The sequence below is a fragment of the Andrographis paniculata genome, unplaced genomic scaffold (genome assembly GCF_009805555.1).
Source record: "Andrographis paniculata isolate CXL003 unplaced genomic scaffold, ASM980555v1 Contig73END, whole genome shotgun sequence".
NCBI lineage: Eukaryota > Viridiplantae > Streptophyta > Magnoliopsida > Lamiales > Acanthaceae > Andrographis > Andrographis paniculata.
In genome coordinates this window covers 248080-260701 of record NW_026137610.1, presented here as the reverse complement: position 1 = coordinate 260701, position 12622 = coordinate 248080, and the positions used below count along the sequence as shown (strand labels likewise).

Below are 12622 nucleotides of genomic sequence, written 5' to 3'. Positions count from 1 at the left end.
AGGCAAGTCTGTCCCCTCCAACACAATTTCATTCACTGTGATCTGTTTTACCAACCAATGATACATTATATTGCAGTATAAATATTCCTCCTATGTAGCAGATCAATGGGGGCCTTTGGAGCTTACCCCTTTGCGCGCGCAATAGGAGTGAAAGGGTGCGAAGATTTGTTCCTTTGCGGCCGAATCTGCAGCACCACCACTATCCGAACCATCTGCATGTGCGCAGTTGGTAATACAATACAGAACACAATCAATTTAGGCGATCGAACATATGTCAAAACCAAGAATGATATTTGAAATGGATACCCGAACGTGCATTCTTGATGTGGATTAAAACCAGAGTTTGGTTTTGTGTAACGAGGTGATCAATGGCCCATCTGACAGCCCCGGGACTGTGTTTGTCCTTGTGATCAACGGCCACATAAATGGGATCCTTTTCGTCCGCCATGGTGGAATGAATGATACTATAGATATATATACGTAATATGTTCGGTTGCCTGGCCTGTTAGAACGTGGTGGTGCAATGAGATGGGATGAGGTTGATTACCACTAATGCAGCAATGCCACCACCACCACCACCACCATTGCCACCAAGTTCTAACTCTCCGATCGATCAAACTGGTCAAATGAAAAACAGATATGTTTCTAGATAGGTATTCCAATCTGACATAATTAACAGCGTTAACTTCCCTCCTCGGATAGGCTATTTTTTTGTGTGTCGTCCATAAGTAAATACTAAATTTAGGATACAGGAGATGCATATATATATATATATATAATTAGTTCGATTACTGGTCAGGAAATATCAGTAAATCAATCAATCTCAGTTTAATTAATCCAATACTGTTACTTGTGGAATTTTTTATTACCCAAAACCTTTTTTTTTGTTTCTGATTTCTCTATCAAGAAACGGTAGATAGGGTGAAGTGAAGCAGCAGCCCACTAATATCAACTAATTAAGTAAACAGCATTATTAACACGCATGAGATCGATCTATCTAATGTAGAAAGGAATTAGAGCCAGAGGAGATTAAAATTACTAGTATAGCTAGAGGACACTCTGATCTTGAAGCCGATCGACAGGAATTTATTCACATGAATTATGCATGCGATGAGACCAAGCATAGGAGGGGAGGACTTGAGCAGTAATTTCGGGGAATCACATATAATGTAATGCTCAATTAATTCCTAGGAATGGAATGGGGGTGGGGGGTGGGTATGCAAGAATTGACTTTTATTTTCCTTGTAGACTGTAGTGTAGTCCCTCCGACTCCACTCCGGGTTGGACCAACATTGGCCAAAAACTGCCTTTTTTGGTGTTTTGAAAATTAGAAATAGGTATGTATCATCTTCAATCGATTGGGAGTATTAATTAATAATTATCGTGGTTGGCTAGCAGGCAGGCAGGCAGATTGATGATTGTCGATTGGATTCTTGGTGGAGACAAATGTAAGATAGATGTCGCATTGGCGACTTATGTTGTTGCTTGATAGACGGAATTGAGGTCGTTGTCAAATATACCTACATACAGAATGAGAATACGATCGATAATTGGGTTGAGGTTGAGCATGTAATGAATTGGATGGATGGGTGTGCTGTCCTCTTGGATTAGGATATGCATGCATTGTTTGTTTGCTTGCTTGCTTGCTTCAACAAATTAAATTTATCGTCAGGATTAAATTATGTAATACTAGCAATATATTTATTCATTTCCCTTACATTAATAATTTATAACCGGATTTATTATTAATCCAACAAAAAATTATATTGTTATAATCTCAAGTAATATAATTATTAGTATTTTCTTATTTTAATTTTCACCGCATATGGATACGGGGGTATTTTATTTATTTATTAAAAAAATAGAACGAGAAAGACAAAAAAAAAACGAAAACGCGTAGGCAGGAAGGACAGCACTGCTTCTCTTCTCTCCTCCCCAAAGTCACCGCCTTTTTAACGCCCCAAAGCACTGTCGCCATCGTCGCTGCCTCGAAGCTTCCTCAAATCCCGACGCGACGCTGTGTTCACACCAATCCCACACGTTTCTTTTTTCTATCTATCTAATCTTGCTGCTGCAGCAGCAGGAGATCGATGTAATCTGTGCGCGGCTGACCCGACGGGTTTCCCCATCCAATTTTTTTGTACTTTGACTTTCGCCGTGTTCACATTTTCATTCACACATTCCGTCTGTCCGTCATCTTCGCTTGCCGTATCGTATCTATAGGCATCTCTTTTTCCATTGGAAAGTAACCCTGACCTACCTGACTGCTCTCCTCCTCTTTATTGCGTGATTGTTTTTATACCAAGAGCAGACCGAGAAATGAACGAGAGCCACAATCAGCAGAGGAAGAGAGGGAGAAGGGAGAAAGCCAGCGAAAGCGTTGCTGCTGCTGCTGCTGGGGTTTTGGGTGCGGATGTTGACGAGGACAAAAAACACGTCAAAACCAAAGGGTTGAACGAGATCATAACTTCTCTGATTTTGCTTGATGATCAAGAAAAGAACGATCTTCAAGAATCGGACCAGGCCTGCCAAGAAGAAAGGCTTCAATTCGAAGAAAACCACACCCAGAAAACCCGAGCCATGATGGATTATTACTCCAAACTCCAGGATTTTCACAAAGACGCCGAGCGCGCCGAAGGCGCCAGGAAAAGAAAAGCAAAGGACAACGCTCTAGCCGCCACAAACGTCGCTGCAATGGCCATTGGTGCGGCGAGCGCCGACGATTCAGTCTCCGCCGATCGAGACTCCGCCGCCGCCGCATCCGCCGTGAACGAGAAACCCCCGGCGGCCGGGCCTCAGCGGCGCCTCTGGGTTAAGAGCCGATCAAAAGATTGGTGGGATCAATGCAACAGTCCTGATTTTCCCGAGGAGGAGTTTAAGAAGGCTTTCAGGATGGGGAAGGAAACATTCGACTTGATTTGTAGCGAGCTAAGCTCTGTGGTGGCCAAGGAGAATACTATGCTGAGGGATGCCGTCCCTGTGAGGCAGCGAGTTGCGGTCTGCATATGGCGGCTGGCCACCGGCGAGCCACTCAGACTGGTGTCTAAGAAGTTCGGATTGGGAATATCAACGTGCCATAAGCTTGTCCTGGAGGTGTGCTCCGCCATTAGGAATGTGTTGATGCCCAAATATCTGAGATGGCCCGATGAGGAGAGCGTGAGGAGGATAAAGGAGGAATTCGAGTCGATGTCGGGGATATCCAATGTTGTTGGTTCCATGTACACAACGCACATACCCATCATTGCTCCTAAGATCAGTGTCGCCGCCTATTTCAACCGGAGGCATACCGAGAGGAATCAGAAGACATCGTATTCGATTACTGTCCAGGGCGTTGTTGATCCGAGGGGAGTTTTTACGGACGTCTGCATTGGCTATCCGGGTTCAATGCCTGACGATCAAGTGCTGGAGAAGTCCACACTTTTTCAGCGGGCGAACGCAGGGTTCTATCAGGGAGCATGGATTGTAGGTGGCTCTAGTTACCCATTGATGGACTGGGTATTGGTGCCGTATACGCAGCAGCACTTGACATGGACTCAGCACGCATTCAACGAAAAGATTGGGGAGATTCAAAGGATTGCTAAAGACTCGTTCGCAAGATTGAAAGGTCGATGGGGGTGCTTGCAGAAAAGAACTGAGGTGAAACTTCAGGACTTGCCGGTGGTGCTCGGCGCTTGCTGCGTGCTGCATAACATATGCGAGCTGAGGAACGAGCGATTGGACCCGGAGCTTGAGTTTGAGCTGATCGATGATGAGATGGTTCCAGAGATCGGGTTGAGGTCGGGGAATGCAATGAAGGCTAGGGATGCAATTGCTCATAATCTCTTGCATCATAACCATGCTGGCACTTCATTCCTTTCGTAAGATTAGTTCTTCATCAAATCGATCACCATTTCAAATTGTTTCTGAAACAGACAGACAAACATTCATTTACTTCTCTAATGTTTTCCATGATAAATGCTTATTGTAGATTGATTTCATTATACACACACAAAACAGAAAAGATACATACATACATACATGTTTTTAGAGTTGGTTAACTTTTATGTAGGATGATTGTTTTATCGTACTAGTATTATATACTTCCTAAGCATTGTATTATTCAATACCATAAAAATATTTCAAAGTTTCCTCTTTTTCTGCAGTTTGTATGGAAAGAATAGATAGAAAAACGAAAACCAATCAAATCCTTAATACATCATTCGAAAAGACAGGAAGGTAGAATCGCTGTAGAAATGGTATAAAAGAAATCATTAATAAAGTTTTGCCTGGATCTTGCAGGATCGTTTAGACAAAAACACGTTGCGTTGCTTGCAAGTTTAAAATAAGTTCTGTGGGAACGGTGTTGACAATAAAGTCAAAATGGCAATGCCAAGCAGGTGATCCTTTTCACACTACCAACGTATTGTATATAGGCATGAGATGAGGATGATTGCATTTATTCAAACGAAAGGATCGATAGAGATGTAGATGCCTGTCGACTTGGTCTACTCCCAATGAGATATTGACCACAGAGCAAAGTAATAGGAGCCGAAAGTAAGAGGCATTATTCGTGTCTCGATCTTATCAACATGCTTAATCTTCTAATGAAACGATAATAAATGTCCGAAAAAGTCTTTGGGGGTATTTGAGAATTGAGAGCAGGCCTTGACCTTGCATTTATGACACATAATTTAAATATGGGTATATTGCACAAGTCCACAAGATTGACAGATGATACCATCCATCCATCCATCACTCAGTGACTCAATCCCCATGCCTAAGTCAAACATTGGTGCTACATGCGACACTCTGTCTCTACTCCAACCACTTGTCTTTCCCAGTAATTGTTTGCTTGTTTATTCCTCTTTCCATGATGCCCCACAACACAATGATCATCGTCATCGCCTCCACCCGACATGTTTCACTTTGATAATAATAAATTTGATTCATTTGACCCACCCCAGATGCAAATCCCACCTGCTGCACCTTGGTGTAGCCCTCCAACCCTTACAAAATATAGATGTAGAAAGAATGATGGAGATTTCAAGGTTTAGTAAATGTAAAATGACAACAAAGACGATGTCAATAGATCAAGCCAAGGTGAATAGAACTCCAAACATGGGGTATTGACAGAAAACTGCTACCACCAAATCATCAAACAAACCAAACAAACAGAATACACTGCTCGTAATTCTCAAAAACATCCCCCGTTAATTTGGAAAACATGTGCTTGTTTCTCAAAACAATGGAGTAAAACACAGCCAAGAACACTCACAGTCCTACTTTTCAGTAGGTTCTTACACTTTCTCATTGTCTTCTTTTTTCTCTTCGGAGGAGTCTGGAGAAGCTTCTTTGGCCTCTGTTTTCTTGTCATTCTCTTTTCCTTCAACACTCAACTTTTCAATTAGATCTGCAGCAGCAATGCCTTCCTTGCTTTCTCCACCATCCTTTGATAGGAGTTCAGTGATCTCTTCGATCTTATCTTTGAAAGATTTACAATCTGAAGCAAGAAAGTATTAAGCCATAAAAAATAGGAGCCTATACAAATCAGATAGCAAATGTTTGCTCATAGCTAAGATAAACACAATAATGTATGTACTCTGGGTAGGCTATTACATTATAAAGAAGGGATTGATAAAATAATCCGTCATCTACCTGTAACGCATCTCTTTTAAGTTTCTCAAAGTAAAACCAAACAAACATATAGTAAAGAAAGACTAAAATCTCCAATCCGATCCATATCAGCTGTGGGCCTCAGGGATAGGATTAGATTTCATAATCAAGAAAGGAACACTCAAATAAATTGTCGTTCGCCTACAACCAAAACCAATGCAAATCTGTTGCGCATTTGTTTTCATTTTCGCAAAGTGACAATCAGGCTTAAATAAGCATGTGATATCCAGAATATGTTATAATGCAAAATAAGTTCAGTTAGAGAAATTTTAGACTTCACTCACTCTCCACAGAGGCAAAACGAATGCAGAACGTTTCCTCCTTCAGCTCTCCATCTGCAAAATCAGCGGCATGCCAGACACAGGACTTCTCATTCCCATGATGCTCTTGAACCGTCATTGTGCACAGCACTAACAAAACATAAAAAAACAGATATCAGATCTAATGTTTCAAGACATGAAAAATATGTTACAGGTTATAAAATGACAATCACCGGCAGAAACAACCAACTACAGAATAATGCCAAAATCAAAAGCATGCTTTACTAACCAAGATGGTTGGCACAGATCTTAAGGGTCTTGTTCTGCCTCATGACAAGCCTAACTTTGCCACTTTCCTTGTGCTTTAGTAGTTTCACGGTCCCAACTCCCCTCTCCTTCCATTGATTTCCTTCCTTATCAAATCTATATAGCTTTGCTTTCCTACCAATGACAATCAATAATCTTTAATTGTTACACGATCAATGAATTCCAATCAAACAAATTCGACAAGCAAAAAAACACAAAAAGCTTAACGGATAACCCGTTACAGTTAATCCACGAATTTATTTTCCTATCCATCATAGACAGCAATCCAATCACCCCAATTTTCTTAACCATTAGCAACACGAACAGTTGGCCGATCCAACTCAATTCAGTTGAAGCTTAAAACCACTAACATTTCAGAATTACTAACTTCTAATATCAGTTCACAGAGTTCAATCCGACATCTATATCATCACAAGCAACTGATCTTCAGCATTCGCACCAACTGATTCCACCCCTAAATGATCGAACTTTTAATTTTATCAACTCATTCCAAATATTAACTAGATCATCTCTTCCCCTAAAAAAGTAACGATATTCATTCATTTTGGATTTAATCTAGAAAATGATCACTGACAAGTCGAGTAAAATATCTTCGTTTTCTTCGCCCGTCGTAACGGAAACTTCCTGGAGCTTGACGATCGGCGCTACTTGAGCCCCGGTATCCTCATCTTCAGCTGATGGCTTCGAATCATCCTCTTCTTCTTCTTCTCGTTTCAAAGCCATCGGCTCCTCTGTGCTCGCCATCGATTATTTGCGCAGCCTTTCTGCAAAAAAAGGTAGTGAGAGAGAGAGGGGCAGGGTGGGGAGGTAGTGCGATCCGGCGTAAGGTTTGGCCTTGAAGTAGCAGCAGCATCCAACCACTGTAGCAGAGTGTGCAAACTCTTACAGTGAACACTTAATCTCAAGGGTTTCCACAGGCCCACTTGATTTGGGCTTCTCAAATCAAGTTGGGCCAAAATACTATGGGTCCGAAACTCAATTTCTTGATTCCAATAAAGTAGTTTTGGAAAGCCCAATATGAGATCCGAAATCCGATGATAAATCTAGTCTAGATCCCTTCACATGTTCCAATCCGAATGCCTCCAACGAGATTGATTGATTGAATAAATATACACGCCACTTCCAGTCACGTTCCACGAACTAATTTAAGATTCAGCTAATTCAGCAACCCAATAAGATTAAATTATTTTAAAAACTGAATCTTTATTATTATTCTTATTGTTACAAAACAATGTCTTTTGTAAGGTTAGATGTGAAAAGAGCAATTCATGGTCCACAGCTTGCAGAATGCAGACAACGGGTTGAAATTGAAGTGCTTCCATAGCTAATGATGCAATGTCTTGAATTGACTCCGCCATTTGTCTCTTGACAGCAATTGAAAAAGCATTTTACTTTTATGGGTAAAATGTAATTATATAATAGATGATTGTTTAATTAAGAGATTCTTTTTTGTTCCCCAAACCCCATTTGCTTGGTAGGGGTGGATTCTATGTATTGGCCGCAAAAGCACTGACCATTTACATATATATATATATATATAAAACTACATAATAAATATGACTCTCCGGAAAAGGGCTTTTGTTTGACAGTTATTAGCACTCCAGCTCTTGTCGGGTTATTGAATTCATAAAATATTTATATATGTATCTTTCCTTCTTTTTGCTGTTACTCTTGTAATTACTTAAACTGGCGTTAAGCCTTCAACCAACCAACCAACCCATCATCATAATAATTGTGTAGTGATGCAAGATAGTGAAGTAACTATTGGCTGAAAGAGAGCTGGATTAACAAAAGTGGCTTGCGACGATTTGAATATAGGGTTGACATGAGTTGCCTCAGATCCAGGACACTCAAGCTGAGAGGAAAAAGTCGCCTTTTTTATTTCAGGGTTTCCCTGTGATTCTTGGAACTGTTCTAGCCTTTTCTAGCTTCCTTCCGATGAATCAACCCTTTTGCTGATGAAGGGCTGAGCTTAATTCCTCGTTCTGATTCTTCATTTAGGTTATAAATATTTATGCTTTTTCTGTTTGAGTTAGTCCTTCCTTCCTTTCCCTCTTTTTTCCTATGTGCAGTCTGCTTGATGAAGATGGACGGGTAGTGAAAGTGTCCAGAAATAAGAAAGGAGGTTCAGACAAGTTAGTATATTTACCTTTCTGTATGCGGTGACAATTTTTCACGGATGATGGCTGTTTATTTTTAGGTGACCAGATCTGACAAGTCATTCCTATTTTTAGCCACTTTAACTGAGACCGAGTAGGTTTGCTGTGATTCTGGGTGAATCAAGTGTGATGTAGTGTAGACATAATTAAGCTTCTTCTATATATGATGCGAGCAGCTGCATCAATTTTTACTTGTGCATTAAAGAAAGGCGACCTATTAATTTAATAATGACAGCTCCTGTAATTCTGGATGGGCGGCGGGGTAACTTTGGCTGCTCAGATAGTGATTTCAATGGAGGAGATGTATGGGGCGGTTGCACTACCATTTAGATTAGGTAATTTGATATTTGACGACATACTGAGTTTCCCATTTTGTATGGATGGAATGGACTACGATTCGAAGGCTGACCGAGCAAGCTTGATTCCGGACACGGGGGTTAATATCTCCGGCAAGGCTGGTGGAGATGGTGATGATGAGGATTGCAGCTGCGGCGACTCGGGAAGTGAAGTTAGTTTCAGTCTGTTGTTGGGGTCGAGAGAGTCGTCTAGGAGTGGGGTGTCATCTGTGCTAGCTATGACTTCTGAGGATGAAGGCAACTGGTTCGCTGGAGGCATAGAGCGCGCCAGTGAAGAAGATGGATCATCATCATTGGAGGGCGACACTGCTCTGGACAGCTGCTGCTCTCTGTCAGTGGCAAGCGATACTAGCAGTCTATTCGGGGATGATCTGCTGTTAGGCTTCGAGATGAATTCTGAGATTGGGGCTAATGTGTTGGATATTGGCAAGACTGTATGTGATGACGAACAAGAACTGATCGCCAAAAACCAGGAGCCCGAAGATCCAAGTGATGGTGGTGATTCTCTGTCTGTGGCGACTGGAGTTGGGGAAGAGATAGCTGTTGTTGATCAGGCCAGCTTGAAATCAACTATGATCGACCAGCAGTTGGATAAAAGAACAAGTGGAAAGATGAGCCGAAGTATATTTGAGGTGGACTGTGTGCCACTCTGGGGTTTAGTATCAGTGTGCGGAAGGAGACCTGAAATGGAGGATGCTGCTGCAGCCGTGCCTCGCTTTTTTAAAATTCCTATCCGTATGTTAATTGGCGACCGCATCATTGATGGAGTGGGTTCCCATTTGAGTCACTTGAGTGGTCATTTCTTTGGAGTTTATGATGGCCATGGAGGCTCACAGGTGTGTGTATACATATGTATATATGTGTGTGTCTGTGCATATAGTTGAGTTTTTACCTATAGAACTTGATCTCTACACATGAATTACATACAGGTTGCTCATTATTGTCGGGATCGAATTCACAATGCTTTGGTTGAGGAGTTGGATACAATCATGAGCAACGTGAGCAGCAATGGGGATAACAGTGAAGAACAATGGAGAAGGGCTTGCCACAAATGTTTCATCAAGGTTGATGGGGAGATTAGCGGGAAATCTGGTGGTGGTGAGCCCGTTGCTCCAGAGACGGTTGGCTCTACTGCTGTTGTTGCCATAGTTTGCTCGTCGCATATAATAGTGGCCAACTGTGGTGACTCACGGGCTGTGCTCTGCCGGGGCAAAGAACCAATGGCGCTATCGGTGGATCATAAGGTAATTGACTATATCCCATCTCCCGGATCTGAGTTGTTGGTGAATCTTGGTCTGATGTCACTGTCTACTGCTCTCTGTCTGGTAGCCTAACCGGGAAGATGAATATGCAAGAATTGAGGCATCGGGAGGCAAGGTGATACAGTGGAATGGACACCGTGTCTTCGGAGTCCTGGCCATGTCCCGGTCCATTGGTACGCCCATGCTTACCAGAAATCCTATTAATGTAGGCAATGCAATTATGTGTCCTGAGGGGATGTATGGTAACTGTCTTTGTCTATATATGCAACTTTGGTGAAATATTGCGGCTGCAAGTTGTACCATATCGAATGATGTGCTCATAAGTGCTGATTATTAATTTTGTTGGGGTTGACGTGAATTTGGTTAGAAATGACTGAGGCATGATTTGGTCGTTGTGAATTGCTATTTGCACTTAGTGGTTGGGTATGTGATCATCATTGTTTGAAGGTGTTTAGTTAGTTAGTTAGTTGGTTAGTGCTTGGTTTTGACTTGCGAGCTTGGGAGTCACTCTGAGTTATGAAATGGCCAGTCTTTATGGGATTTAATAAAATACAAATATTTCTTGGTATCTGCAGGGGATAGATATTTGAAGCCCTGGATAATACCAGATCCTGAAGTGATGTTTGTGCCCCGAGCAAGGGAGGATGACTGTCTCATACTTGCTAGCGATGGCTTGTGGGATGTCATGTCCAATGAAGAAGTCTGCGACATTGCGCGCAAAAGGATTCTGCTCTGGCACAAGAATAATGGAGTCGCACTGCCGGAGGTGAGGGGCGAAGGGGTCGACCCTGCAGCTCAGGCGGCTGCTGAGTACCTATCGAATCGTGCGCTTCAGAAGGGCAGTAAGGATAACATCACAGTAATTGTGGTAGACTTGAAGGCTCAAAGGAAGGTCAAGAAATCCTAGCATAAAGACATGAATCACTCTGGTACTGGAATTTGTCCGTGCCTGCAGATTCGACAAATGCCTCCCTGCTCATCAAGAGTCTCTCTCTCTCTCTCTCAACTTCTTTCATTCAACACACAGCCCGCAGCGAGCTGGAATTGATAGTAAGTATAGCCCTCCTACGTGCTACGCACTGGAACTTTGTAATATTGAATGATCCAAACAAGATTTAAGCAAGTGGTTACTATGTGGTCCTGTAATCCATCCCATGACATGTATATGTGCAGAATCAGGGTGATTGAAGGTGTAACTAATAAATCATTGGTTTATTATGGATACAATTATTCATTTGGTAACAGTTTTTAACACTTCCTGTTTGCCTCTGCAAAACAACCTGAGATATTGAGGTACAAATATAGATCTTAAACATTCAAATGGCCACAGCATCCTTTTTATAACTGACTGAATAAAAGATATCATCTATGTCACCAGCATAATAAATATCCATCTCAGAGGAGATTGCAGATCAATACACCTATACCAACATAAAAATATAAACAATATGTCGATCTGGTGCTAACTTGCGAGTTACCTCTATGGGATGAGATTCTTTAAGTGCATCCATTTGAAGTTCCCCAGTGTTTTCATCTAGAATTTGAGTCCAAACTATCCATTCTTGAAACAAGTTCTCAATAGCAAAACAGCTTACCTACATGCCAAAATGTAAAATTTATATTAAACAGAGAGTCCACGATTATTCCATGTTCAAAAAATAGCCAAACCACTTATGTGCCAGTTCATGAGCTACCCTCGGCAGTGACCTTTGTGGAAGATTGCATTCATTAAAAACATCAAGATGAAAATTACAACTTTAAAGATACTGTAATTAATTCATGCAGCTTGATTTATTTCAAGCATATCAAGTATACAGTTGTTTGAAGTTGAAGAGTACTCAGCGTTGTAAAGAAACCCTGCTTCTCTAACCGTAACAAGACAATAATTCTCCATTGCCCCAGCAGAAGATTAAGAATTTGCAATCATGTCAGATTTAGGAAGTGAATAGAGCACGGGCACCACTAAAGGGCTAACAAATTTTAATTCCATTAAGTACAATGTACCCTTTATCAACTCCAAGAGTTTTGACAGCAACATCCAGAACAAATTTTCCTTGACTGGCCCTGCCAATTTACAGTATCCATACAGCAATTCTGGGAAAAATTGATAGGAAATAACTAAGACCACAAAGATATGATCATTCAACATCAAAAAGAAATTATATGGGGGAAAAGAATTAAGTGTAATAAGTTAATATAACAATGAAAACTTTCTAAAAACATAACAGATAAACAGAGCCATGAATCAAATTGCACAAGCTACGCAGAAATATAGATGAATGCGAAAGCATCACCTCAGCATCATTGGGCTCAAACTGATCACGGCTATACTTCTCACCATTGTGCTCGTAGGTGCTGCCAAGGCATCATAATTTATAGAATTGGAACACTTCTCACCATTGTGCTCGTAGGTGCTGCCAAGGCATCATAATTTTTATAATTGGAACTTAACTCATTTGGATTCCATTAGCATAGAATTGAAATGATTATGTTCTAGAAAGAGGAAACACACAAAGCCTTTTTTGGTAATGGATTCCATTCCATAATCATTACTTTGCCAACATATAAGGCAAACATAGAGAAATACACATACAAGAGAGTAAAAA

General features: G+C 41.2%; 3 protein-coding genes across 3 annotated transcripts; 2 read left to right on the top strand and 1 right to left on the bottom strand.

Annotated features, from left to right (window-relative positions):
- Positions 1 to 1971: 1971 nt before the first annotated feature.
- LOC127265612 (protein ANTAGONIST OF LIKE HETEROCHROMATIN PROTEIN 1-like) lies at positions 1972 to 4135 on the top strand. The gene has a single exon (XM_051295490.1). The coding sequence runs from the start codon at positions 2320 to 2322 to the stop codon at positions 3859 to 3861; it is 1542 nt and encodes a 513-aa protein (XP_051151447.1). The 5' UTR covers positions 1972 to 2319; the 3' UTR covers positions 3862 to 4135.
- A 909-nt stretch (positions 4136 to 5044) lies between these two features.
- LOC127265614 (ran-binding protein 1 homolog c-like) lies at positions 5045 to 7105 on the bottom strand. The gene is made up of 4 exons (XM_051295493.1): positions 6814 to 7105; positions 6202 to 6353; positions 5937 to 6062; positions 5045 to 5479 (listed from the first exon to the last, which is right to left on the bottom strand). The coding sequence occupies exons 1-4, from the start codon at positions 6981 to 6983 to the stop codon at positions 5277 to 5279; spliced, it is 651 nt and encodes a 216-aa protein (XP_051151450.1). The 5' UTR covers positions 6984 to 7105; the 3' UTR covers positions 5045 to 5276.
- A 730-nt stretch (positions 7106 to 7835) lies between these two features.
- Positions 7836 to 11234, top strand: LOC127265611 (protein phosphatase 2C 53-like). The gene is made up of 4 exons (XM_051295489.1): positions 7836 to 9590; positions 9684 to 9998; positions 10084 to 10189; positions 10592 to 11234. The coding sequence occupies exons 1-4, from the start codon at positions 8649 to 8651 to the stop codon at positions 10921 to 10923; spliced, it is 1695 nt and encodes a 564-aa protein (XP_051151446.1). The 5' UTR covers positions 7836 to 8648; the 3' UTR covers positions 10924 to 11234.
- Positions 11235 to 12622: the final 1388 nt, after the last annotated feature.